This window comes from Aotus nancymaae, unplaced genomic scaffold (genome assembly GCF_030222135.1).
Source record: "Aotus nancymaae isolate 86718 unplaced genomic scaffold, 86718_ANA_hifiasm-v0.15.2.pri h1tg000081l, whole genome shotgun sequence".
Taxonomy (NCBI): domain Eukaryota; kingdom Metazoa; phylum Chordata; class Mammalia; order Primates; family Aotidae; genus Aotus; species Aotus nancymaae.
In genome coordinates this window covers 2,152,537-2,179,133 of record NW_026988496.1, presented here as the reverse complement: position 1 = coordinate 2,179,133, position 26,597 = coordinate 2,152,537, and the positions used below count along the sequence as shown (strand labels likewise).

General features: G+C 39.4%; 1 protein-coding gene across 1 annotated transcript in view; it reads right to left on the bottom strand.

The window, feature by feature from the left end:
• Positions 1–4,766: 4,766 nt before the first annotated feature.
• LOC105732804 (testis-expressed protein 11) overlaps positions 4,767–26,597 on the bottom strand; it is a 210,374-nt gene continuing 188,543 nt past the window's right edge. The window contains exons 20-21 of the mRNA XM_012475041.2: positions 5,578–5,742; positions 4,767–4,991 (exon numbers count right to left, since the gene is read on the bottom strand). Of these exons, the coding sequence (XP_012330464.2) occupies positions 4,899–4,991; positions 5,578–5,742 (258 nt within the window). The 3' untranslated portion in view covers positions 4,767–4,898. The remainder of the gene's footprint in view (positions 4,992–5,577; positions 5,743–26,597) is intronic.

Here is a 26,597-nt window from a genome sequence, read left to right as displayed (position 1 = left end):
CGGCTCACTGCAACCTCCGCCTTCTGGGTTCAAGCGATTCTCCTGCCTCAGCCTCCTGAGTACCCAGGACTACAGGCATGCACCACCACGCCCCGCTAATTTTTGTATTTTTAGCAGGGACGGGGTTTCACCATGTTGGCCAGGCTGGTGTTGAACTCCTGACCTCGTTATCTGCCCACCTTGGCCTCCCAAAGTGCTGGATTACAGGCGTGAGCCGCTGCACCTGGCCTTTTTTTTTTTTTTTTTAAGGAAAGAAGCTAGATTTCACAAGCTTTAGACAAGGTTTCATTTTAATCCGAAGCAAGTTTCTGGAACACATTATTGGAAGGGATGGTTTGCATGAGAGTCTTTCGAGGGGAGCTAGTGATCACAAAGAGTTTATAAAACCCTTTACCTAAGAATTGCTTAAGACAGACTAAGCTCGTTTTCTTTTCTGAAATGAATGAGCTTAGTAAATCAACATAAATGGGCAAAGCTTTGAAAATGGGTAAAGTGTAGCTGGGTTCCAGCAAGGCATTGACAAAAATCACTCATGATATTCTTGTGAAAAGGCTGGAAACAATGTAGATAGTACAATTATTGAGCAGGCAAATGCTCATCCCAAAGTCTGCTAATTAATGGATCAATGTTTAAGTTATTATTACCTAATTCTGACCAATTAATACTAGTTTATTATCTATTGCCCCCACTAGAATGTAAGCTCTTTGAAGGAGACTTGGTCCCCTATTTTGTTCACCACTTTATGCCTTGTACCACAAAGTGTCCAGTCCATTAGCAGGAAGTGTTCAGGAAATATTTGTTGCATGAATGAAATAACCCAGAAGTAAGACTGCAAAGCACATCACAGAGCTCTGTCTCAGCCCTCTCCTGTTCAGTGTTTTATCATATACTTGGTTAAAGCATTAGCTGGCTTGCTTATCAAATGTGCAGATGATGTCAGCCTGAGAGGGATAACTAACATACTTAAAGACAGACTCTGCATCCAAAAAGACTTGCTGGCAAGAGCAATTTAATAGTGATACAGTCAATTAGATGTTTTAAAAACTGGAAGTAGGCCAGATACAGTGGCTCATGCCTGCAATCCCAACATTTTGGGAAGCTGAAGCGGGAGGATCACTTGAGCTCTGGAGTTTGAGACCAGTCTAGACAACATAGTGAGACCTTGTCTCCACTAAAAATTAAAAATTAGCTAGGCATGGTGGTGCATGCCTGTGGTCCCAGCTATTTGGGAGGCTAAGGCAGGAGGATCTCTTGAGTCTGGGAGTTTGAAGCTGCAGTGAGCTATGATTGTGCCACTGCACTGTGGCCTGGGTGACAGAGCAAGACTGTCTCAAAAACAAACACAAAAACCTGGAAGTACAAGCAGAGACATTAATTAATGGCTGTATGTGTAGAAAAAAAGACTTAGAAGTTTCCATTCATTTGTTCAACAAATATTTATTGGAAGTACCAGGTAGGCCGGACGTGGTGGCTTATGCCTGTAATCCTAGCACTCTGGGAGGCAGAGGTGGGCAGATCATTTGAGCTCAGGAGTTCGAGACCAGCCTGGGCAACATGGTGAAACCTTGTCTCTACAAAAAATACAAAAATTAGCTGATTATGGTGGCACGCATCTGTAATCCCAGTTACTTGGAAGGCTGAGATGGGAGGATTTTGTTTGAGCCCAGGAGGCAGAGGTTGCGGTCAGCTGAGATTGTGCCACTGTGCTCCAGCCTGGGCAACAGAGCAGTAACCTATCTCAAAAAAAGAAAAAAGAAAAGTGCCAGGCACAGTGCTAGACCCTGGGACTATACAATGGTAAGGAAAACACACCATCTTCTCTCATGGAGCTTAAAGACTATTGGGGGAAATAAGACATTAGTCAAATTATTCCATGAACAAATGTATTTCTTTTAAGCTGTGAAGAATAAAATGATGCTGAAAGCATAGAATAAGAGAACCTGACCTAATCAGGGAAAGTTTTTCTGAGGAACTGACACATGAGCTGGCTTCTCAAAGGTTAAGTAGAAGCAAGCTAAGGTGAAGGCAGGGAAGAGCAAACAGTAAGCCCGGTGAGTCAACATAAAGGGCCTGCTGCAACGCCATGTGGTCCCTCCCTTTCCCTTCTCCTTCGCAGGGCTGGGGTCAGGGTCAGGGCCTGGTTGTGGGTTCAGCTAGGGACTCAGCTTGCTTGCTCTCTAGGCTAGAGGCTCCCTTGAGAAGTTGGCCAGAGTGTTCACTGTAGCTTGGGCCAAAGTGGCAGCATCTTGGTCATGTTGGTGGGGTTAGGGCTGGGGAGACAGCCCAAGACTGGGAGATTGGGATCATACAGAGAGAATGAGCCAATAAGTGAATATTGGAGGTTAATCAGCCAGCCTTCTCAATGTTGAAAGAGTTACAAATAGGGAAAGGGGAGAAAGCTAGAATAAACCCACTGATGTTGGATTGAAAATGGAGCTATCAGTATTAACTCATGATTTTATATGTATGTGTGTGTGTGTGTGCATGTATATGCATACATTCATCTATGTGTATATACACATACACGCATTTATTTCCCAGTTCTGTCCACTGAGAGGACCTAGAAATAATGTCACCCACGTAACAATGAGTACACCTCTAGGACCCAGATCATGGACACTATCCCTCTGTTCTAAGGCAACAGGGCTTCTTGGACAAATGACTAATTACGGGTCTGGCACAGGGAAAATACAAGATGAGCCCTGGAACATCTTACTGTGTCACAAAATAAGGAAGTGCTGCAAGAATGATGGGGACATGTCAAATGTGGGTAGGACCCAGCTTTGGGCAGCAAAATAAATAACGATAATAGTGGCTTATAACCCACTGAATAAAATAGAAATCCATTAGTCTGTACTAAAACGTATTTTAAAAATATGAATAAATAAATGGAGAAGAAAAACCTCTACTTTACCAATGCCAACTAATAAATGAGGAAGTGATGAAAGCAGAAAAATCAACATTTAGCAACCATCACAGTACAAGTGTTCAGGCAAGAATCACTAATAGATGCTAAAACTAGTGGTGAAAGTGTAATGAAAAACATATTTACTTAGTCTCAAACTATCTTCCACCAAGTACTTCATGATTATTAACCACTAAGTACAAAATATTTATCAATTAACTTTACATTGGAGAGACCTGGCAGATACCTTCTTAACTTTAATTAGTAACGGCAAATTGACATTGTGTGCTTGCTGGTATGATGGCTGAGAACACGTCATTTTTTTGTGGTATGCCTCCCCAAAATACATAAACTGAATGTAATCATTAGAAAACATCCCATCCACCTAAACTGATGTGCATGGTACAAAGTCATTAGCCTGTACTCTTCAAAAATGTCAAGGTCATAAAAAATAAGGAAAGATAGAGGAAGCATTTCAGTTTGCAGATGGCAGACACATGACAACTAAATACAGCTTATGATCCTAAACTTAGGAAGGACTTTACTAGGATAATCAGTGAAATTTGAATGGGGTCTGTGGATTGGATGGTAGAATTGAATCATTGTTAATTTCCTAATTTTGATGGTTGTACTGTGGTTATGTAGGAGAGTATCCCTGTTTTTATGAAATACTTACTGAGGCATTAAGGGGAAATGGGGCAGGATATCTGCAAATTAATCTCAACTGGTTCAGAAACAAACTGAGAGAGTGACAGGAAGGCAATGTGGCAGAAAAATAAACAGGGAAGCTGGATAAAGGGTGTATGTCAATTCTTTGTACTTGCTTACAACTTTTCTTAAGTCTGAAACTATGTCAAAATCAAAAATTTAAAAATGTTAATACAAATCAACTGGCAGAAAAAGGCAGTGTAATCTTATGGTACATTAATGCCAGTCTAGCCAGAAAGAGGCTGCTCAACTGTATGGGTCAGACTTCACTGGAACACGGTACTTGGCTTTTGGAAGGTGAGGAGACCAGATCACATGAGGAACAACTAAGGGGTCTGAGGATGTTTACCCTGAAGGAGAAAAAGCCTGGAGGACAGAGATGGGCCTGGCTTCTGTCTTCAGAGATATCTCCAAGGGGCATCTGTGACACAGGAAGCAGATTTAATATGGGGAGACAGACTTCTGTTTAGTATGAGGAAGGACTTTTTACCAATTAGAGAGCAAAAATAGGTGAGTTGAGCTATCTCAGGAGTTCCCCATCATGGGATAAGTTCTTGTTTTTTTTTTTTTGAGATGGAGTCTTGCTCCGTCCCCTAGGCTGGAGTATAGTGGCTCGATCTCAGTTCACTGCAACTTAGTAGCTAGGACTACAGGCAAGCACCGCCAGGCCTAGCTATTTTTTTTTTTTTATTTTTATTTTTAGTAGAGATGGGGTTTTGCTATGTTGGCCAGGCTGGTCTTGAACCCCTGGCCTCAAGTGATCTGCCCACCTTGGCCTCCCAAAGCGCTAGGATTACAGGCATGAGCCACTATGCCTGGCCTGGGATAAGTTCTATTAGAAACTGGGCAATGGATTCTCAAGGATGTTAGAGAGAGATTTCATGAATAATCAGATAAATGCTGGCCCTGGTGACCACTAAGGTCATTCCAAAGAAGAGTCTAGGATTCTTTGTTATTTTCAGGGATTGGGAATTTGAGCACTTTGGGAATAAAATGGATCCTGTGTTGGACTAAGATGAACATTCTCTTTTGTTCATATGGAGTATAAACCATCTTGTTCTCACATGGTCTATTTCACTATCATCCTTAGCACTTTGGAAAATTCATTTGTGCCCCAGAAATGAGCTGGTCACCAAGGTAAATTCAGTATGCTTCACTTAAAGTTTATTCAACAACATGAAAACAGAGTCTGAGAAAACAGAAACAAAAGTTCAAGAGAAACTCTGGCAAAAATTTAAACAGTCAGCATCTCAGAACAATATACTTCATGTGGCCGTGAGCTTGCCTAATCTGTCTTGCTCCAGTAGCCATGTTCATGAAACACTGGGCCCTTGTTGTTATTCAGTGCCTCCACAAGCTGACTATATAGCATATTCATCTGGAAAAGAGAACAACAAATAGATTTCTTGAGGGGAAAAGGAAATGTGGGAAAGCTTCCCAGACCCATGGTGATGGCAGGAAAGTTTAACCCTTACCTTCAGAGATCTAAGGGATCTCGGATTTGGGGAGAACATACAGTCCTCTCTTGAGGAAAAATTAGTCTTGAGGACAAGGAATACTCTATTATAAGGGAGAAGATACTTAAATATAAAAGATCCTTTGCTCTTATTTTGTAGCAAGGCTTTTTCTCCACCAAACCTCTCCTGGTTAGCCAATGGCCCAGAAGTCTGCAATTGAGAATATAGTTCCTGGAAAAAACGCCTTTTTCAACAGTCATTGCTTTGAGCAGAGGCCAGTCCTTCCCCACATGCACTGGCACTGACAGTGATGCATCTTTCCAGAGCTCACTCTTGTCATTCCTCTTAATTAGATTCCATTTGCTATCCTTACGTTTCCCCCTGTACTCTGTCCTTCTTGGTTTTTGTTCCTAGCCAAGGGGGATGGGGTTGAGTCCTCATGGAGAGCCCAGCAGTAACCTCTTGCCCCCAGGTCATGTCATCCACCCTAGTCCTCTCCCTCCTCACCTGAGTTTCATAGCTTTCCTTGAATGAGGTAAGGTGGTCAAGAAAATGCAAGGCCAGACCACACCACTTTTCAGCAGATAGATACTTTCTCCTGCTAAACAGAAGTATTCCAATATTCCAGGACTTGATCATCAGCCAGAGAATCTCCACTTCTGGGTAGTCTTTCTGAAATCCAAGGACAGAAATTTTGCAGTTATTACTGTCACAGTTCATTGTAGCACTGCCTGTATCCACACTATGTCTCATTGTCTCATTATTACTAAACAATGTGAGCTCTGCTGACATTTAGGAAGGTCTGTCCTCCTAGAAAGCATAGGAGGAGAGCACCTTGAAGATCTGTCAGCTGTAGAATGTTCCATAGCAAGATCTCATGAAGAGACATAAACCTAGGTCCCCTCTGACTGAAGGAAAGAATTAGAAAGACAGATTCCTAGTCTCCCTGAAGCAGGATAAAACCTGTGTCCTGTTTGGGGCTTCCCTTGATTCTGTCTTCAGTCAATTACCTCCTTAATATCTACTTCTACTTTTTGGAGAAGGTTGTCAAGAAGCAGTTTTATTGAATTTCTTAATTTCTGTCACCAGAATTAGTCCGTATTTGGAGGAGAAATTATATTCATCTTCAGAGTTAACAATATCTCCCTAGCTATGAACACAGCACACATTTCTAAGGGTCCCTTAGCCTTATCAGTGGTTTTTAACATGACTAATCACGAGATTATATTCGCTTCTTCACAATACTTTGCAATAGTGAAAAGTATCAGTCTAAGAAGCTACTTTCTTGGTTCTTGTATAGGAGATGGAATACAAAGCATTCATGTTAAAGCCCCAGAAGGGAGAAATGTGATAGGAGACACATTGGGTAGCAGCTTTTTGCGAGTGTCGAGGATGCTGTCTCAGCTGTCATCCTTTCATTCATTTGGATCCAAAAAGAAATTACCATACATAAAACACTGTGATAATGAGGGCACTAAGAGGGAAAAGACAAAACTTTTATCCTAAAGGTTGTGCAATGCTTTTGGGGACACGAGGCATCCACATGTAAAGATGACTTCACAAGTTTTGTGATTAAGAGACACAAACATTAGGTGGTCTTGTTCAGGAAAAGAAATGAGCACTAGGATATCACAGTCAGAGGCGGTCTAGTCTCTGCCTGAAACACTACTCCTCATCCTTGTCCACTTCATAGACTACTTTTTCTTCAAACTCACAAGCAGAGTTAGTGGTCTGTTCCCACAGTGAGCTTTCCCTTCCTCTATATAACATATATCGTACTGTTTTGAAATGCTATATATTTATCTCCTCCAGACTACTGAGTTCCTTGAGGTAGAGGGAACTTTTCTTGTGCATTTTTGTATCTTCAGAGTCCAGCACTGTGCCTGGAACATAAGAGAAGCATAACAGATGTTTGCTGAATGAATGAATGAATGAACAAATGAATCAATATCCAGTCAGATGCCACCTCCTCAGTGAGGATTTCCCTGGCTCTCTATAATTTCTTGCTCAAACCTCTTGGCCCCTCTGGCACTTTGTTCACAGCACCATAATAGTACTTTGAACACTCTACTGCCTGTCTCCCCCACTAGGCAGGGAGCCCCTTGAAGGTAAAATGGCATTTGCCTTTGTATGTTCACAGCTTGGCCAGTGTCTGATACAGGGTATGAGTATTGTGATCTTAATGTTATGAATGAAAAAAATGACTGAACAAACATACATGATCTTAGGGTAGATGAGTAGGATCTACATATACAGAGATTATATGAAATGTCCAGAATAGGCAAAGCCATAGAGACAGAAAGGAGATTTGTGGTTGCCAGGGGCTAGGGAAGGGAGGTATGGGGAGGGACTGCTAATGGGTATAGAGTTTCTTTTGGGGATGATGAAAATGTTCTAGAATTAAATAATGATGATGGTTGCACAATCTTGTGAATATACTAAAACCCACTGAGCTGTATACCTTAAAGTGGTGAGTTTTATGATATATGAACTAAATCTCAATAAAAAGAAAAATATAGATATTCAGAGAAAGAGAAGGGCATTCCATATGGGTAGAACAGAATAAATGAAGACTTGGATTATACTTGAGAACAAGCACGTCTTAGGAAGACCAAGAGTTGTTTGGCCTAAGCAGACAATTTATGTAGAGGAGTTAATGGGAAATAAGACTGGAAATGTAGGATGGGGCTTCCTGAGCCTTTCCTCAATATTCTTCCTCAGAACACTAGTGTCATGAGAAATGTTAATAGATGATCTATGAAAATAGAGTTCTTTAGTCAAATACATTTTGGAAATGCTGCATATATCACCCTTTTGGAGCATTATAATGCACATTAGTTCACTGAAAGTTTAAGGAAGTTTTACAGTAAAGAAACCATGGAACTTCTTTGTCTAATCCAGGGTATGTGGAATGTTTGCTAACATCTTGTGAGCTGGAGTGTTCAGGGTTTTTGCATTACAGGCTTCAGATTTTGAAATTTATCCTCCTGGCAATGGGAAGGCAATGAAACTTTTGGAGAAGGAGAGTGATACGATAAAAGTGTAGTTTTAATGAGATAGAAATGCCAGTGGTGTTTAGAACAGACCTGAGTGTGGGAAAACACAGACAGGGAGACTTGTTTAAAGGGAGTTGTGTGAGTCTAAGAATGAAGTGATGAGGGTCAGAATGAAAATAGTAACAATGGAGATGGAAAGATGTAAGAATCATTTGAAGAAAGAATCAATAGAACTTGGTAACTGATTTGATATGGGGAATGAAAGGTCAAGTGAAAATGGCTCTAAGGTATGTAGTTTGAATGGCTGAAAGAATGCTGGTATTGAAAGAAAAATTTCTGGGGATAAGGAATAAAGGTAACAATAAGTTCTATTTTAAACATGTTGGCTTGAGGTAACTCTGGAGATGAGCAGGCTGTTGTAGATATAGACTGGAACTCAGGTAATAGTTAAAGTGTATTAATTCACTTAAAGGACAGAGTATGGAATACAGAATAGCGAAGAGCAGAGAATATTGGAAATGTTCATAGCTGGGTGGTAAGAGGGGAAAGAACACAGAGGAGTGGCAAGAAAATAAGGAAGAGAATTTTAATAAGGAGGTAGTGGTCAATAATGAAGGCCAGGGAAAAGAGACCATCATATTTGCCTAGAAGGTGGTAATTTGTGGTCTTGTAAAATGTGGCTGACAGTGCAGAGTGTGAGTGAAAGAGTGGCTCAAGATGAGGACAGATAGGTTAGCAGGGCCTTGTTGACCACATTCAGGAGTTTGGTCTTTAAGAGCAATGGGAAACTACTAAAGAGGATTTCAAAAGGTCATGAATACTCAAAAATGTAAAAGATCACCTTGGTCGCTGGGCAAATAAAGGAAGGAAGGAAGCAAGAGTAGATGCAAGACCAGTTAAAAGGTTCCTGAGATCACTAAAGTAGCTGAGATAAAAGGTGACAACTTGAACTAGGTTATTGACGGTGAAAGACAGGAGGAAGTAGATGAATTTGAGAGACACTTGGGAGGTCAAATTGATAGTACTTGGTGATAGATTAGAAGTGGGAGTGAGGGAGGTGCTGAGGATAATTCCTAGATGTCTGGCTTGGCAACTAGAAGAATGACGTGCCATTCAACGAGTTAGGGAACACTTGAGTTTTAATTTGCATTAGTTGCCTTCATGCCCAGCATTGCTTATGAAAATCATTAATCTTCAATAAAGAAATGCATCCACACAGCTACCGACCTTAAAGCCACATGGATTTGCCTACATGTAATACAAATCAATGCCAGCAAACTGAGGTGATTGCTCTGATGGTTTTTGAGGGCTCATATTTGAAACCAGTTTTCTCTGTCCTCAACATCTTAATACATATGGCAGCCACACAGATCTCTAACTGAATTGCAGGTATTCTGGAGCACAAATGCCTGTCTTTTTATGGTCTCCTTAGATTACCAAAGTAAATATTATGTGCATCAGATTTATTAAGATACAATTCAAATACTACAGCTTACCAAAAGTGTACAATGCAGCAATTTGTAGTATATTCACAGTATTCACTGAGTTCTGCCACCATGACCACAATCAATTATGGAATATTTTCATCCCTCCAAAAGGAAAGTCCATGCCCGTTAGCTCCACATTCCCACTGTCCCCAGCCAATCCTTCCATTTCCTCCCAATACCTGCCCCCTACTCACTAAGCCCTGGACAACCACTACTCTCATTTCTGTCTCTTATAGAGTGGCCTTTTCTGAATGTTTAAGATACATGGGGTCAGCAGTATGTGGGCCCTTGTGACTGGCATCTTTCACTCACCATGTTTTCAAGGTTTATCCATGTTATAGCATGTGTCAGTACTTCATTCCTTTTAATGGCCAAATAATATTCCATTGAATGGAAATACCACATTTTGTTTACCCATTCATCAGTTGACAGGCATTAGGGTTGGTTCCATTTTGGGCTATATGAATAACTTTGCTATGAACATTTGTGTATGAGTCTTTGGACACATATTTTCATTTCTCTTGGTATACACCTACCGGTGGAATTTCTGGGTCATAGGGTAACTATGTTTAACCTTCTGGGAAGTTGCCAGACTTTTTCATAGCTAGAACAAACAATATGAACAATAAAATAAAGTAATATTGTATTATAACTCAAAGTATAAAATACATATCTGCCTGGGTGTGGTGGCTCATGCCTATAATCCCAGCATTTTGGGAGGCCACGGAGGGCAAATTGCTTGAGCTCAGAAGTTGAGACCAGCCTGGGAAACATGGTATCTCTACCAAAAATACAAAAAATTAGCTGGGTGTAGTGTAATGAGCCTGTTGTCTCAGCTACTTGTGAGGCAGAGGTGAGCAGATCTCTTGAGCCCAGGAGGTCAAGGCTGCAGTGAGCCATTATCATGCCATTGCACTCCAGCCTGGGTGACAAAGTGAGACTCCATTTAAAAAAAACCCACAAAACTTATATTTTTTTGGCCAGGTGTGGTGGCTCATGCCTGTAATCCCAGAACTTTGGGAGGCTGAGGCAGGGGGATCACCTGAGGTCGGGAGTTCAAGACCAGCCTGACCAACATGGAGAAACTCTGTCTCTACTAAAAATACAAAAGTAGCTGGGCGTGGTGGTACATGCCTGTAATCCCAGCTACTTGGGAGGCTGAGGAAGGAGAATCGCTTGAACCGAGGAGGTGGAGATTGCGGTGAGTCGAGATAGTGCCATTGCACTCCAGCCTGGGCAACAAGAGCGAAACTCTGTCTCAGAAAAAGAAAAAAAAACTTACTTTTTTTTTTTCATAGAGACAGAGTGTCACTTTGTTGCCCAGGCTGCTCTCAAACGTCTGGCTTCAAGTGAGCCTTCCACCTTGGCCTCCCAAAGTGCTGGGATTACATGCATGAGCCAGTGCACCTGGTCTAAAATGTTTTGTGGTATCTTGTGTTATTTATTAATTTATGTAACCAAATACATTTGTTTCTTGTACAGCTTCTGAGTGGATCCTCTCTATTCTATGATTTTAAAAAATGCTTTCCTCTATTTTTTCCTAATGCTTTTATAGCTTTGATTTTATGTTTAGCTCTTTAAACTATCTGGATTTTCTTTATTTCTTCCTTTTGGACTTTATTTTTGTGCATGGTATAAGGTAAAAAAATAATACTATCACTTATATCATACTATGTGCTGCTGTAAGTACTTTATATATATATTAACTTATTTAATACTAATAATACTATAAGGTAGGCACTATTTTTTTTAGCTTCTATTTTTATTTTTCACAGAGACAAGGTCTCACTATGTTGGCCAGGCTGGTCTTGAACTCCTGGCCTCAAGCTAGAACAAACAAACTCCTGCCTTCACCTCCCAAAGTGCTGAGATTACTATTATATTTATTTTACAGATGAGGATACAGAGGTATAAAGAATTAATTAATAAGACTAAAATTATACACCTAATAAATGGTGTAGCCAGAATTTATTTGAACTGGCTATGTGGCTCCAAAGTCTGTTCTCTTAACCACTATGCTATAATGCCCTCAGTTTAAAAATAATGATTTAACGTTGCTTTTTAAATTGTCCCAGTACCATTTTACCAATTGTTCCACAGATGTATTAAATTAGTATTAAATTGTTCCACAGATGGAACAATTGGTAAAATGGTACTGGGACAATTTAAAAAGTTAAACCATCTGTCCCTCAGTGATGCGATATACCTCCTCTGTTGCATACAAAATTCTCATAGATATGTGGATCTCCTTCTGGGCTCGGTCCTATTCTATTAATCTATTTGTAGATTTTTGTACTAATGCCATACTTTTAAAATTAATATCATTTTATGGTTTTTAAAGTATTTGATGGGGCAAGTCCTTCCTCGTTCTTTTTCAAAAAATGTTTTGGTTCATTTCCTTTTAGGGAAGAATTTTAGAATCATCTTATCAAGTTTCACTAAAAATCCTATTGAGATTTTAATTTTGATTGAATTTATTGTATGAATCTAGGGAAACTGACTATACTGTTAAGGCTTTCCTGTCCAAGAACATGGTATATACTTCCATTTGTTTGAGACTTATGCATTCTTGAGAGCAGAATGGAACGATCTGTAAACAGAGTAAAAATGATGGACAGGAAATAAAATGTCTCAGGAAGTAGAAGGGGATTGAACTGACAGTGCAAGGTTGAGAAAATCTCTTTTGGGAAAAGGGGAAAGGTGAGTAGATAGGTACAGTGGTAGAATGTTATGGTTGAGACATGGGCCAATGAGAGATCTCATATGTGATGCCCTTGATCTTCTCAATTGGAATGATATGATGAGATCACCTAATGGAGAATGAGGTAGGTCTAAGTTTTCATAAGGTTAGAAAAGGTATGAAGCAGCCACTTTACTTGAGTTTGCCAAAAAGTTGACAGGAATAAAAGTATTTCTGAGCAGCAATGAGAACCCATTGAAAGCTTAACAGCATGAATCTGTACTGGGCCAGATCTAGGTGGTCTGTGCCTTTCTGTAGTGATTCTGCTGCTCAAGATCAGGAGCAGAACTGATGGTGGCAAGGTACCAGGTTTGGAAAAAAATGAAACAGCAGGCATAATCAAAAGAAGAGAGTAAGCGAGAAGGAAGGAAAGGGAGGAAAGGAAGGAAAGGAAGGGAAGGAAAGAAGGAAGGAAAGGAAGGGAGGGAGGGAGGGAGGAAGCAAAGAAATAAAAGAGAAAGAAAAGAGAAAAAAAGGTAGTTAGACTGGACTATACTAGAGTGGGAAGAGACGAGTGACTTCAAGTGAGAACAGAGAATAGATATGGGGAAGTAAGGGAGATTCTACTCAATAGAAAAGCATTGCATTAGCTAGCAATCTTGAAGGTGGAGCAGTGCCACAGTGGGTGGTTTATATGTGATGTAGACAGTGGCTAAAGGGTAAAAAAAATGAAACTGTGAGGTACAAGAATTACTAACATGGATGCCAAAGTCACTTAGGATAATAAATAACAATGAAGTTACCAAGGAAGGAAAAGGTGGGTCCAGGAAGTGCCAGTTCATGACAACATTGGTGATTAAGAGATGCAGGTTTTAAGTGAAGAGAAGCAGAAGGAAAGTGGTATGTAAATAGTACAAAGTGCCACCATGGAGTAAAGATCCAGGTAATTTAGTCCCTTTTGCTGAGAAAAAGGGAGTTGGGGGAAGATGAGACCTTCATAAAAATTGGTAGTGAGGGACACGTTTTCTTCAGGAAAGATTCTGCTTTGTTCTAAGAAGAAGGGAGAGAAAGAGGTAAAGGTTGATTTTAAAGAGAATATTGACTATTGCCTGGGAAAAACTCTGTCTTGTTTTTGGGGTTGGATGAGGCTATGGATGGATAGCCTTAAGAGTCTAGGTAAGGATTTGGAAAATACAGAGTTGTTAAAATATATGAGGGAAAGGGAGTGACATAGTTTTAGGGAGATATATTTTGATAGGGATGCACAGGAAAAACTGGAGAAAAGAAGAAAGAGCCAGAGACCAATTAGGAAACTACAAAGCTGTAGGAGAGACACAATATCAAAGTCTGACTCAAAGATGGCTTTGTATGAACCTCAATTCCAGTCTCAGAGAGATGTGGGGTTTGGAAGGAGGAAGATTTCGATGAAAGAAGACTGGGTGCAGGGGCTCACATCTGTAATCCCAGCACTTTGAGAGGACACGGCAGGAGGAATGCTTGAGCCCAGGAGTTTGAGCCAGCCTGGGTAACATAGCAAAACCTCCTCTCAATTAAAAAAAATTTCTTAAAAAAAGAGATGAAAGAAATAATGAGCTTAAATTAGGTAACTGCAAAGATCATTAGTTTCCAGTTCTAAATTTTCTCAGTCATTGAATAAAGCTTTACCTTATATTTCTATTAGATCCCAATTGCCTAATTAATGAACTTATATAAGATTGGAAGAAGAAGGAACTGAGATGAAATTGAACTAGAAGGCCACACAAGAGACAAATGATACTGATAAATGATCTTCTCAAACCTCAATGTGCATACAAATCACTTGGAAATATTGTTTTTTGTTTTTGTTTTGAGATGGAGTCTCACTCTGTCGCCCAGGCTGGAGTGCAGTGGTGTGATCTCGGCTCACTACAACCTCCGCCTCCTGGGTTCAAGGGATTCTTCTGCCTCAGCCTCCCGAGTAGATGGGATTACAGGTACCTGCCACCATGCCCAGCTAATTTTTGTAATTTTAGTAGAGACAGGGTTTCACCATGATGGCCAGGCTGGTTTCAAACTCCTGATCTCAAGTAATCTGCCTGGCTTAGCCTCCCAAAGTGCTAGGATTACAGGCGTGAGCCAACGTGCCCGGCTGGAAATACTGGTAAAATGCAGACTGATTTAGTAAATCTGGGTTGGGGCCTAAGATTCTATACTTCTAACAACCTCCTAGGGGATGTTGATCACACTTTGAGAAGCAAACTCTTAGAGAAGGTAGCTCAGTAGTTTGAATCACCTTAGCTTCCTTTGTAAAAGGAAAGAGTCTGTTCTTCTGGACTTCTTTACAAAACGGGCCTTTGTGACTGTGTGACTCTGACATCAGCTGTGAGGATTTGGTTTGTCCCTTCTCTTTTAGTGTAGGTTTTCCCCCACCATTATTTAAGTTTTTGTATATTCTTAAAAATGAACCAAGAAATTTTCACCTCCATGAGATAGAATAGGTGTACTTATCCTTATTCTTCCTGGTAAACAGAACTAACTCCTGAAATTTTTACATAAAACAAACATAAAAAATCTGTGAAAGGTGTAGAGAAAGGAAAGACCTTGGAGCCAAGGATTGGCATAGTGCTAAGTTCTCTGGGTTTTCTTTTTGCTTCATATACTCCAAACCTGGTGCTAGAGATGCCAATAGACAGACAAAAAAAAAAAAAAAAAAAAAAAAAAAGAAAAGAAAAGAAGAAAAACCCCCAAGAAAAGTCTGCTGTCTCTAGACAAGGGACCAGTAGTAAAATGGAGTCCTCTACCTTGAGTATCAATGATGGAGGCGAAGTTAGAAACTTAGGCTTGTTTCTACCTCTATCTGGAAGTAACAAGGCTGGGCCCACTCCCTTGCTAAAGCAGTGTCAGAGAAACCCAGTTAAAACAGAAGGTTTAAATGGGATTCAGAGTCTTGGAACAAAATATGAAAATGTCCATGTTTAACGAATTTACTCATTATACCAATAACCAGGAAGATCTCAAACAATGAAAAAAGACAATCAACTGATGACAACAATGAGATGACAGAAATGTTACACTACCGGACAAAGATTTTTTTCTATGACTTAAAAAAATGGGGTAAAATACATATAGCACAAAATTTAGCCATCTTAACCATTTTAAGTGAACAGTTCAGTGGCATTAAGTACATTCACATGTTGTCCTACCATTGCTACCACCCATCTCCAGAAACAGTTTCATCTTGAAAAGGTAAAGGTCTGTACCTAAGTCCTCGGCAACCACCACTTTATCTTTTTTTTTTTTATATCTATTACCAGTTTCTATAATTTTGTCATTTCAAGCATGACATATAAATGGGATCATACAATATATAGCTTTTGAGATTTGGAATCATAGAGTACATAACTTTTTGAGATTGGCTTTTTTTTGAGACAGAATTTTGCTCTGTCACCCAGGCTAGAGTGCAGTGAGGCTGATCACAGCTCAGCCTCAGCCCCCCAGGCTCAAGTGATCCTCCCACCTCAACTCCCCAAGTAGCTAGGACCACAGGCATGCACCACCATGCCCAGTTAATTTTTTAATTTTTTTATAGAGATGGGGGTCTCACCATTTTGCCCAAGTTGTTCTCAAAGTCCTGGACACAAACGATCCTCCCACCTTGGCCTCCCAAAGTGATTTATAGGTGTGAGCTATCATGCCTGGCCAAAATTGGTTCTTTTCACTTAGCATAATTCTCTAGAGATTCATGAAATCATTGTTTGTCACAAAAGGACAAATATATCCTTCTATTTATATGAAGTACCCAGAGTGGTCAAATTCATAGAGATGGAAAGTACAGGGGCTGGGACACCTGCAGGAGAGGCTCCCCACGAAGAACTGACTGGGTGTTCAACGGCCTCTTATTGCAGGCTCAAGATTGGTCTTAGCTTGGAGTCACTGGGCTTGGACTTCTATTTCCCAGTCAGGGTTGTTCATTTAGTTTTACATGAGAAAATACTCAGTGTTTGAAGAATCCAGCAAAATTACTCAAACTCAGTGTTTATGGAAGGGAATAAAATAGTAAGGCATTGACGTTTTATATGTCCACCAAAAAGCAAAAGTGCCTATCTGTTTCATACAATAAATATGTCATGATTATCTCAATTGATGCAGAGAAGGCCTTCGACAAAATTCAACAGCCCTTTATGCTAAAAACTCTCAATAAACTAGGTATTGATGGAACATATCTCAAAATAATAAAAGCTATTTACGACAAACCAACAGCCAATATCATACTGAATGGGCAAAAACTGGAAGCATTCCCTTTGAAATCTGGCACTAGACAAGGATGCCCTCTCTCACCACTCCTATTCAATATAGTACTGGAAGTTCTAGCCAGAGCAATCAGGCAAGAAAAAGAAATAAAGGGTATTCAATTAGGAAAGGAGGAAGTCAAATTGTCTCTATTTGCAGACGACATGATTGTATATCTAGAAGACCCTATCACCTCAGCCCAAAATCTCCTGAAACTGATAAGCAACTTCAGCAAAGTCTCAGGATACAAAATCAATGTGCAAAAATCACAAGCATTCCTATACACCAATAACAGACTTAAAGAGAGCCAAATCAAGAATGAACTGCCATTCACAATCGCCACAAAGAGAATAAAATACCTAGGAATACAACTAACAAGGAACGTAAAGGACCTCTTCAAGGAGAACTACAAACCACTGCTCAACGAAATAAGAGAGGACACAAACAGATGGAGAAACATTCCATGTTCATGGTCAGGAAGAATCAATATCGTGAAAATGGCCATACTGCCCAAAGTAATTTACAGATTCAACGCTATCCCCATCAAGCCACCAAAGACCTTCTTCACAGAACTGGAAAAAACCACCTTAAACTTCATATGGAACCAAAAGAGAGCCCGCATAGCCAAGTCAATTCTAAGCAAAAAGAACAAAGCGGGAGGCATCACACTACCGGACATCAAACTATACTACAAGGCTACAGTAATCAAAACAGCATGGTACTGGTACCAAAACAGAGATATAGACCAATGGAACAGAACAGAGGCCTCGGAGGCAACACAACATATCTACAACCATCCGATCTTTGACAAACCTGACAAAAACAAGCAATGGGGAAAGGATTCCCTGTTTAATAAGTGGTGTTGGGAAAACTGGCTAGCCATATGCAGAAAGCAGAAACTGGACCCCTTCCTGACACCTTACACTAAAATTAACTCCAGATGGATTAAAGACTTAAACATAAGACCTAACACCATAAAAATCCTAGAAGGAAACCTAGGCAAAACCATTCAGGACATAGGCGTAGGCAAGGACTTCATGACCAAAACACCAAAAGCAATGGCAACAAAAGCCAAAATAGACAAATGGGACCTAATCAAACTCCACAGCTTCTGCACGGCAAAAGAAACAGTCATTAGAGTGAATCGGCAACCAACAGAATGGGAAAAACTTTTTGCAGCTTACCCATCTGACAAAGGGCTGATATCCAGAATTTACAAAGAACTAAAACAGATTTACAAGAAAAAAACAAACAAGCCCATTCAGAAGTGGGCAAAGGATATGAACAGATACTTTACAAAAGAAGACATACATGAGGCCAACAAACATATGAAAAAATGCTCATTATCACTGGTCATTAGAGAAATGCAAATGAAAACTACATTGAGATACCATCTCACGCCAGTTAGAATGGCGATCATTAAAAAATCTGGAGACAACAGATGCTGGAGAGGATGTGGAGAAATAGGAACACTTTGACACTGTTGGTGGGAGTGTAAATTAGTTCAACCATTGTGGAAGACAGTGTGGCGAATCCTCAAGGACCTAGAAATAGAAATTCCATTTGACCCAGCAATCCCATTACTGGGTATATATCCAAAGGATTATAAATCGTTCTACTATAAGGACACATGTACACAAATGTTCACTGCAGCACGGTTTACAATAGCAAAGACCTGGAACCAACCCAAATGCCCATCGATGATAGACTGGTCAGGGAAAATGTGGCACATATACACCATGGAATATTATGCAGCCATCAAAAACGATGAGTTTGCATCCTTTGTAGGGACATGGATGAACCTGGAAACCATCATTCTCAGCAAACTGACACAAGAACAGAAAATCAAACACCGCATGTTCTCACTCATAGGTGGGTGTTGAACAATGAGAACACATGGACACAGGGAGGGGAGCACTATACACTGGGGTCTGTTGGGGGGAATAGGGGAGGGACAGTGAGGGGTGGGGAGTTGGGGAAAGATAGCATGGGGAGAAATGCCACATATAGGTGAAGGGGAGGAAGGCAGCAAATCACACTGCCACGTATGCACCTATGCAACAATCTTGCATGCTCTTCACATGTACCCCAAAACCTAAAACTCAATAAAAAAAAATAAAATAAAAAAATAAAAATAAATAATAAAAAAAAAAGAGGCAGAACAACTAAATGCAATATATGATCCTAATTTGATGCTAGACCAGAAACCTTTTTTTTGATTAAGGACATTATTGAGACAACTGGTGAATATGAATAAAATCTTTATATTGGAAAACAAACTGAAAAAAAAAAAAAGAATACATAGGTTTGTCTGCTTATGCCTGGGAGTCATCTCCCTGCTTTTTCATTGCCACTAGCTTCTAAATACCAACTTGAGCCTCTCCTTTAAGCTAAAATTTCCTAGCAAAAACTGGTAAAGAAGCTATGAATTTCTAGAGGAAACAGCCCTGTAGCTGATGTGCAATGGACTGAATGTTTGTGTCCCCTCAAAGTTCATATGTTAAAATCCTAACCTCCAAGGTGATATTAGGAGGTGGGGCTGTTGGGAGGTGATAAGGTCATAAGAACAGTGCTCTCATGAATAAGATTAGTGCCCTTGTAAAAGAGACCCTAGAAAGATCCTTTACCCCTTCTGCCATGTGAGCTTACAGTCAGAAAGGACCGTCTACGGGGAAGTGGACTCTCACCAGGCACTAACTCTCACCAACTGCCAGTGTCTTGATCTTGGACTTTCTAGCCTCCCAAACTGTGAGAAATAAATTTCTGTTGCACTCTATGGTATTTTTGTTATAATAGCCCAAATTGACTAAGACAGAAGCTCAGAAGACCTGAATTCTAGTCCTGACTCTCATTCATTAGTCATGAATGACCTTAGGTAAATGGGTAACTTGACTTTTTGAATCTTAAAGTTCCTTCATTGATAAATTAGGGGTAACAATAGCAGCATTGTCTACTTCATAGAATTGCTGTTGGGGTTGTACGAGAGAGTGAATGTAAGAGTGCTCTGCTCAGTCTAAAGCACAATACTGTGAAGCATGAGGTTTTATATTTGTATAATAGCCATTTTGCCAGTGTGTGGAAGCACTTGATAAAGGTTATCAGCTTAGTAAATAATGAATGAGTGACTCGTTATTTAAAAAGTCAATCAAACAAAGGCAGAATTTTCTCCCAAAAATTTAAAACAAAGGAGATGCATAGCACGTTCAATCAAACAGGATAAAACAACATATACAATATAAAGAACCAAGAGGGTTATTAAATTAATCACTGGATTAAAAAGCTAACTATCCAGTCATGTTTCAGAGGATGAGCAATAAATGGATAGGAAACACGTGAGAAAAGTAGAAAAACATTAGGCTAACAGGTAACCCAAGAGCCAAAGAATTGGAACTGCAATACATTAGACAGAATGAAAGTGGCAAAAACAAAATGCACAGATAAGTTTTGGCCTAACACAGAGACTATGGAAATCAATAAACTTAGAGTTATAGTACAATCTAATTTCAGTTTGTATTGGTTACTATGGCAAACACACCTGAAAGGTCCAGATGAGGCTCATGGCTTGGAAATAGAATCTCCTATGCTTCCCATAAGACAGTAAAATAAATAATCCAAATGTCCAATGTTGAAGTTTTTATTTTTAAACTTAAATTCATACAGGCCATAATTACACAGCTCCAGGAGAATTCTAGGCTTTGGTAAGTCAATGCTAGTTTTTATCAGATTGTCACCCTGCTATAATGTTCCACCATCTGTCATGATTTGCAGATAGTCATGTCTTGCTTCACAATGGGGACACAAGCTGAGAAATGTATCATTAGGTGATTTTGTCATTGTGTGAATATCATAGAGTGTCCTTACACAAACTTACATGTTATAGTCTCCTACACACCTAGGTGATATGGTAAAGGCCATTGCTCCTAGGCTACAAACCCATACAACATGTGACTGTACTGAATACTGAAGGCAACTGTAACCCAATGGTAAGTATTTGTGTATCTAAACAGAAATGGTAGAGGAAAAATATGGTATGAAAGATGAAAAACGGTATGCCTGTATAGGGCACTTACCACAAATAGAGCTTGCAGGACTAGAAGTTGCTCTGGGTGAGTCAGTGAGTGAGTGGTGAGTAAACATGAAGGTGTAGGACATTCTTGTACAGTACTGTAGACTTTATAAACACTGTATACCTAAGCTGCACTCAATTTATAAAACGGTATTTTTCTGTCTTAATAATATATATATTTTTTTGAGACAGAGTCTCGCTCTATCACCCAAGCTGGAGTGCAATGATGTGATCCTGGCTCACTGCAACCTCTGTCTCCTGGGTTTGAGCAATTCTCCTGCCTCAGCCTCCTGAGTAGCTGGGATTACAGGCATGCGCCACCACGCCCAGCAAATTAACCTTTAGCCAGGCATGGTGGCTCACTTACATCTGTATTCTCAGCACTTTGGGAGGCCAAGGTGGGCAGATTACTTGAGCCCATGAGTTTGAGACCAGCCTGGGCAACATGGTGAAACCTCCATCTCTACTAAATATACAAATAAATTAGCTGGGTGTGGTGGTGTACACATGTGGTCCTAGCTACTTGGGAGACTGAAGTGGGAGGATTGATTGTGCCTGGGAGGTCAAAGGTGCAGTGAGCTGAGATTGTGCCACTGCACTCCAGCCCGGGTGACAAAGAGAGACCTTGTCTCAAAAAATATAAAATAGACACCCTATCGTCAAAATTGAAAGAGCGAGAGGAGCAAGATCAAAAAAACTCAAAAGCTAGCAGAAGACAAGAAATAACTAAGATCAGAGCAGAACTGAAGGAGACAAGGACAGAAAAAAAACCTTAAAAAAAAATCAATAAATCCAGGAGCTGGTTTTTTGAAAAGTTCAACAAAATAGACCGCTAGCCAGATTAATAAAAAAGAAAAGGGAAAAGAATCAAATAGATGCAATAAAAAACGATAAAGGGGATATCACCACTGACTGCACAGAAATACAAACTACAAACAGAGATTACTACAAACAACTCTATGCACATAAATCAGTAAACCTGGAAGAAATGGATAAATTCCTGGACACTTGCATCCTCCTAAGCCTAAACCAGGAAGAAGTTAAAACCTTGAACAGACCAATTACAAGGGCTGAAGTTGAGGCTGCAATTAAGAGCCTACCAACCAAAAAAAGTCCAGGTCCAGACGGGTTCACAGCTGAATTCTACCAGATATACAAACAGGAGCTGGTACCATTCCTTCTGAAACTATTCCAAACGATACAAAAAGAGGGAATCCTTCCCAAATCATTTTATGAGACCAACATCATCCTGATATCAAAACCCGGCAGAGGCTCAAAATAAAAGAAAACTTCAGGCCAATATCCATGATGAACATAGATGCAAAAATCTTCAATAAAATACTGGCAAACCAACTGCAACAGCACATCAAAAAGCTTATCCATCACCATCAAATAGGCTTCATTCTGGGGATGCAAGGCTGGTTCAACATATGCAAGTCTATAAATGTAATCCACCACATAAACAGAAGCAAAGACAAAACCCATATGATTATCTTAATAGATGCAGAGAAGGCCTTTGACAAAATTCAACAGCTCTTTATGCTAAAAACTCTCAATAAACTAGGTATCGAAGGAACATATCTCAAAATAATAAAAGATATTTATGACAAACCTACAGCCAATGTCATACTGAATGGGTAAAAACTGGAAGCATTCCCTTTGAAATCCAGCACTAGACAAGGATGCCCTCTGTCACCACTTCTATTCAATATAGTATTGGAAGTTCTAGCCCCAGCAATTAGGCTAGAAAAAAAAAAGTAAATAAAGCGTATTCAATTAGGAAAAGAGGAAGTCAAATTGTCTCTATTTGCAGATGACATGATTGTATATTTAGAAGACCCTATCATCTCAGCCCAAAATCTCCTTAAACTGATTAGCAACTTCAGCAAAGTCTCAGGATACAAAATCAATGTGCAGAAATCACAAGCATTTCTATACACAAATAACAGACTAAAAGAGAGCCATATCATGAGTGAACTCCCATTCACAATTGCCACAAAGAGAATAAAATACTTAGGAATACAACTAACAAAGGATGTAAAGGACCTCTTCAAGGAGAATTACAAACCACTGCTCAAGGAAATAAGAGAGGACACAAACAAATGGAGAAACATTCCATGCTCATGGTTAGGAAGAATCAGTATCGTGAAAACGGCCATACTGCCCAAAGTAATTTATAGAGTCAATGCTATCCTCACCAAGCTACCAATGACCTTCTTCAAAGAACTGGAAAAAACCACCTTAAACCTCACATGGAACCAGAAGAGAGCCCGCATAGCCAAGACAATCCTAAGGAAAAAGAACAAAGCGGGAGGCATCATGCTACCTGATTTCAAACTATACTACAAAGCTACAGTAATCAAATGGTACTGGTACCAAAAAAGAGATGTAGACCAATGGAACAGAACAGAGGCCTTGGAGGCAACGCCACACATATACAACCATTGGATCTTTGACAAACCTCACAAAAACAAGCAATGGGGAAAGGATTCGCTGTTTAATAAATGGTGTTGGGAAAACTGGCTAGCCATATGCAGAAAGCAGAAACTGGACCCTTCTTGACCCCTTACACTAAAATTAACTCCAGATGGATGAAAGACTTAAACATAAGACCTAACACCATAAAAATCCTAGAAGAAAACCTAGGCAAAACTATTCAGGACATAGGCATAGGCAAAGATTTCATGACTAAAATACCAAAAGCATTGGCAACAAAAACCAAAATAGACAAATGGGACCTAATTAAACTCCAGAGATTCTGTACAGCAAAAGAAACAATCATTAGAGTGAACTGGCAACCAACAGAATGGGAAAAAATTTTTGCAATCTACCCATCTCACAAAGGGCTAATATCCAGAATCTACAAAGAACTAAAACAGATTTACAAGAAAAAAAACAAACAAACCCATCTAAAAGTGGGTGAAGGATATGAACAGACACTTTCCAAAAGAAGACATATATGAGGCCAACAAACATATGAAAAAATGCTCATCATCACTGATTATTAGAGAAATGCAAATCAAAACTACATTGAGATACCACCTCATGCCAGTTAGAATGGCGATCATTAAAAAATCTGGAGACAACAGATACTGGAGAGGATGTGGAGAAATAGGAACACTTTGACACTGTTGGTGGGAGTGTAAATTAATTCAACCATTGTGGAAGACAGTGTGGTGAAGCGCTCAAGGACCTAGAAATAGAAATTCCATTTGACCCAGCAATCCCATTATTGGGTGTATACCTAAAGGATTATAAATCATTCTATTATAAAGACACATGCACACGTATGTTCATAGTGGCAGTTTACAATAGCAAAGACCTGGAACCAACCCAAATGCCCATCGATGATAGACTGGACAAGGAACATGTGGCACATATACACCATGGAATACTATGCAGCCTTAAGAAACAATGAGTTCGTATCCTTTGTAGGGACATGGAGAGTCTGGAAACCATCATTCTCAGCAAACTGACACAAGAACAGAAAATCAAACACCACATGTTCTCACTCATAGGCAGGTGTTGAATAATGAGAACATGGACACAGGGAGGGGAGCATCGCATACTGGAGTCTGTTGCCGGGGGGCAAGGGAGGGATAGCAGGGGGCTGGGGAGGTTGGGGAGGGATAACATGGGGAGAAATGCCAGATGTAGGTGATAGGGGGATGGAGGCAGCAAACCACATTGCCACGTGTGTACCTATGCAACAATCCTGCATGATCTGCACATGTGCCCCAGAACCTAAAATACAATTAAAAAAAAAGAGTTCATGAAAAAAAAAAAAAATATATATATATATAAATTGACCTTGCCTTACTGGAATGCTTTTTTCCTTTATAAACTGTAATCCCAGCACTTTGGGAGGCCGAGGTGGGTGGATCACTTGAGGTCAGGAGTTCGGGACCATCCTGACCAACATGGTGAAACCCTGTCTCTACTAAAAATACAAGATTAGTCAAACGTGGTAGCACATGCCTCTAATCCCAGCTACTTGGGTGGCTGAGGCAAGAGAATCACTTGAACCTGGGAGGTGGAGGTTGTACCACAGCACTTCAGCCTGGTGACAGAGCAAGAGTCTCTCAAAACAAAACAAAAACCCCAAAAAATCAACTTTTTGACTCTTTTGTAATAACATTTAGCTTAAAACACAAACACATTATACAGTTGTACAAAAATATTTTCTTTGTATCCTTATTCTATAAGCTTTTTCCTATTTTTAAACTTTAAAAATTTTTTGTTAAGAACTAAGACACAAACATATACATTAGCCTAGGCCCACCCAGGGCCAGGATCATCAGTATCATTGTCTTCCACTTCCACATCTTGTCCTGCTGGAAAGTCTTCTTAGGCAAAACATACATGGAGCTGTCATTTCCTAGGCTGACAATGCCATTTTCTGGAATATCTCCTGAAGGACCTGCCTGAGGCTGCCTAACAGTTAACTTTCTTTTATAAGTAAAAAGAGTACACTCTAAAATCATGATAAAAGTATAGTAAAGACATGAAACAGTAACATAGTAATTTATTACATCATTAACAAGAATTATGGACTGTATCTAATTGTATATGCTATACTTTTATATGACTGGCAGCACAGGTTTTGTTAACACGGGCATCACCACAAACACGTGAGTAACATGTTACGTTACAATGGCTATGATGTCACTAGGCGATAGGAATTTTTCAGCTCCATTATAATCTTACAGGACCACCATTATATATTATGAAATGTCATTATGTGGTACATGACTGTATTTGTATATTAAGAAGTAGTTGAGTCAAGAGCAGTCAGGATCCTCAGATATTAACATGGACTCAAATAATGACTTTCTGTGTAACTTTAAGCAAAGCATGTAGTGTTCCTAATGTTGTAGAGCTCTTTTATAATAACAATACTAACATGTGTATGAGCTGTTAAAGTTTACAAAACATACATTAATTCTATCAATCCTTACAACCTCAGTGTAGGAGAGTCAGATTAGGTATTATTCCCATTTTACAAATGAGAAAAGTGAAGTCAAACAGCAGAGGAGTGATACCCATACGCAACGGTAAACAAACAAAAAAATCTTTTAGACCCTTACCTCACACTATAGCAATATTTAAAATGAATCATAGAGCTACATGTCAGAGATAAAAGTATAAAACTTCTACAAAAACACATAGGAAAATATCTTTCTAAATGGGTTGGGCAAAGATTTCTCAGCATGATCAAAAACACTACCCACAAAATAATTGATAAATTGGACTTCATCAAAATTAAAATCTTTGATTCTTCAAATGATGCCCTTAAGAAAATGAAAAGATAAGCCAGAGACTAGGAGAAAATACTTACAAATAATATATCTGATAAAGACTTGTATCCAGAATATATAAAGAACTCTTACAACTCAATAAAAAATCCCATTTTAAAAATGGTAAAATAATTGAATAGACATTTATACAAACACAACATGCAAACAGTCAATAAGTACATGAAAAAAATGATCAATGCCATTAGCCATCAAGGAAATATAAATCAAAACCACAATGAGCTACCACTCCACACCCACTGGGATGGCTATAACAAAAAAAGAAAAGATGAACAATAAAAAGTGTTGAGAATATAGAGAAATTGGAATACTCATACATTGCTAGTAGAAAAGTAAAATGGTAGGGCCACTTTGGAAAACAGACTGAAGGTCCTCCAAAAGTTAAACATAGCATTACCAGATGACCCAAGAATTCCACTCCTAAGTATATATTCAAGAGAATTAAACACATATGTCCACAAAAACACTTGCACATGAATGTTTATAGTAGCATTATTCATAATAGCCAAAAAGTGGAAACAACTCAAATATCTATCAACTGATGAATGAATAAACAAAGTGTGTTATATCCATTCACTAGAATATTATTCAGCAAACAAAAAACGAATGGAATACTGATAATGTTACAACATGGATGAACCTCAAAAATGTTATGCTCAATGAAATAAGCCAGACACAAGAGGATACGCATTATATAATTCCATTTATATGAGT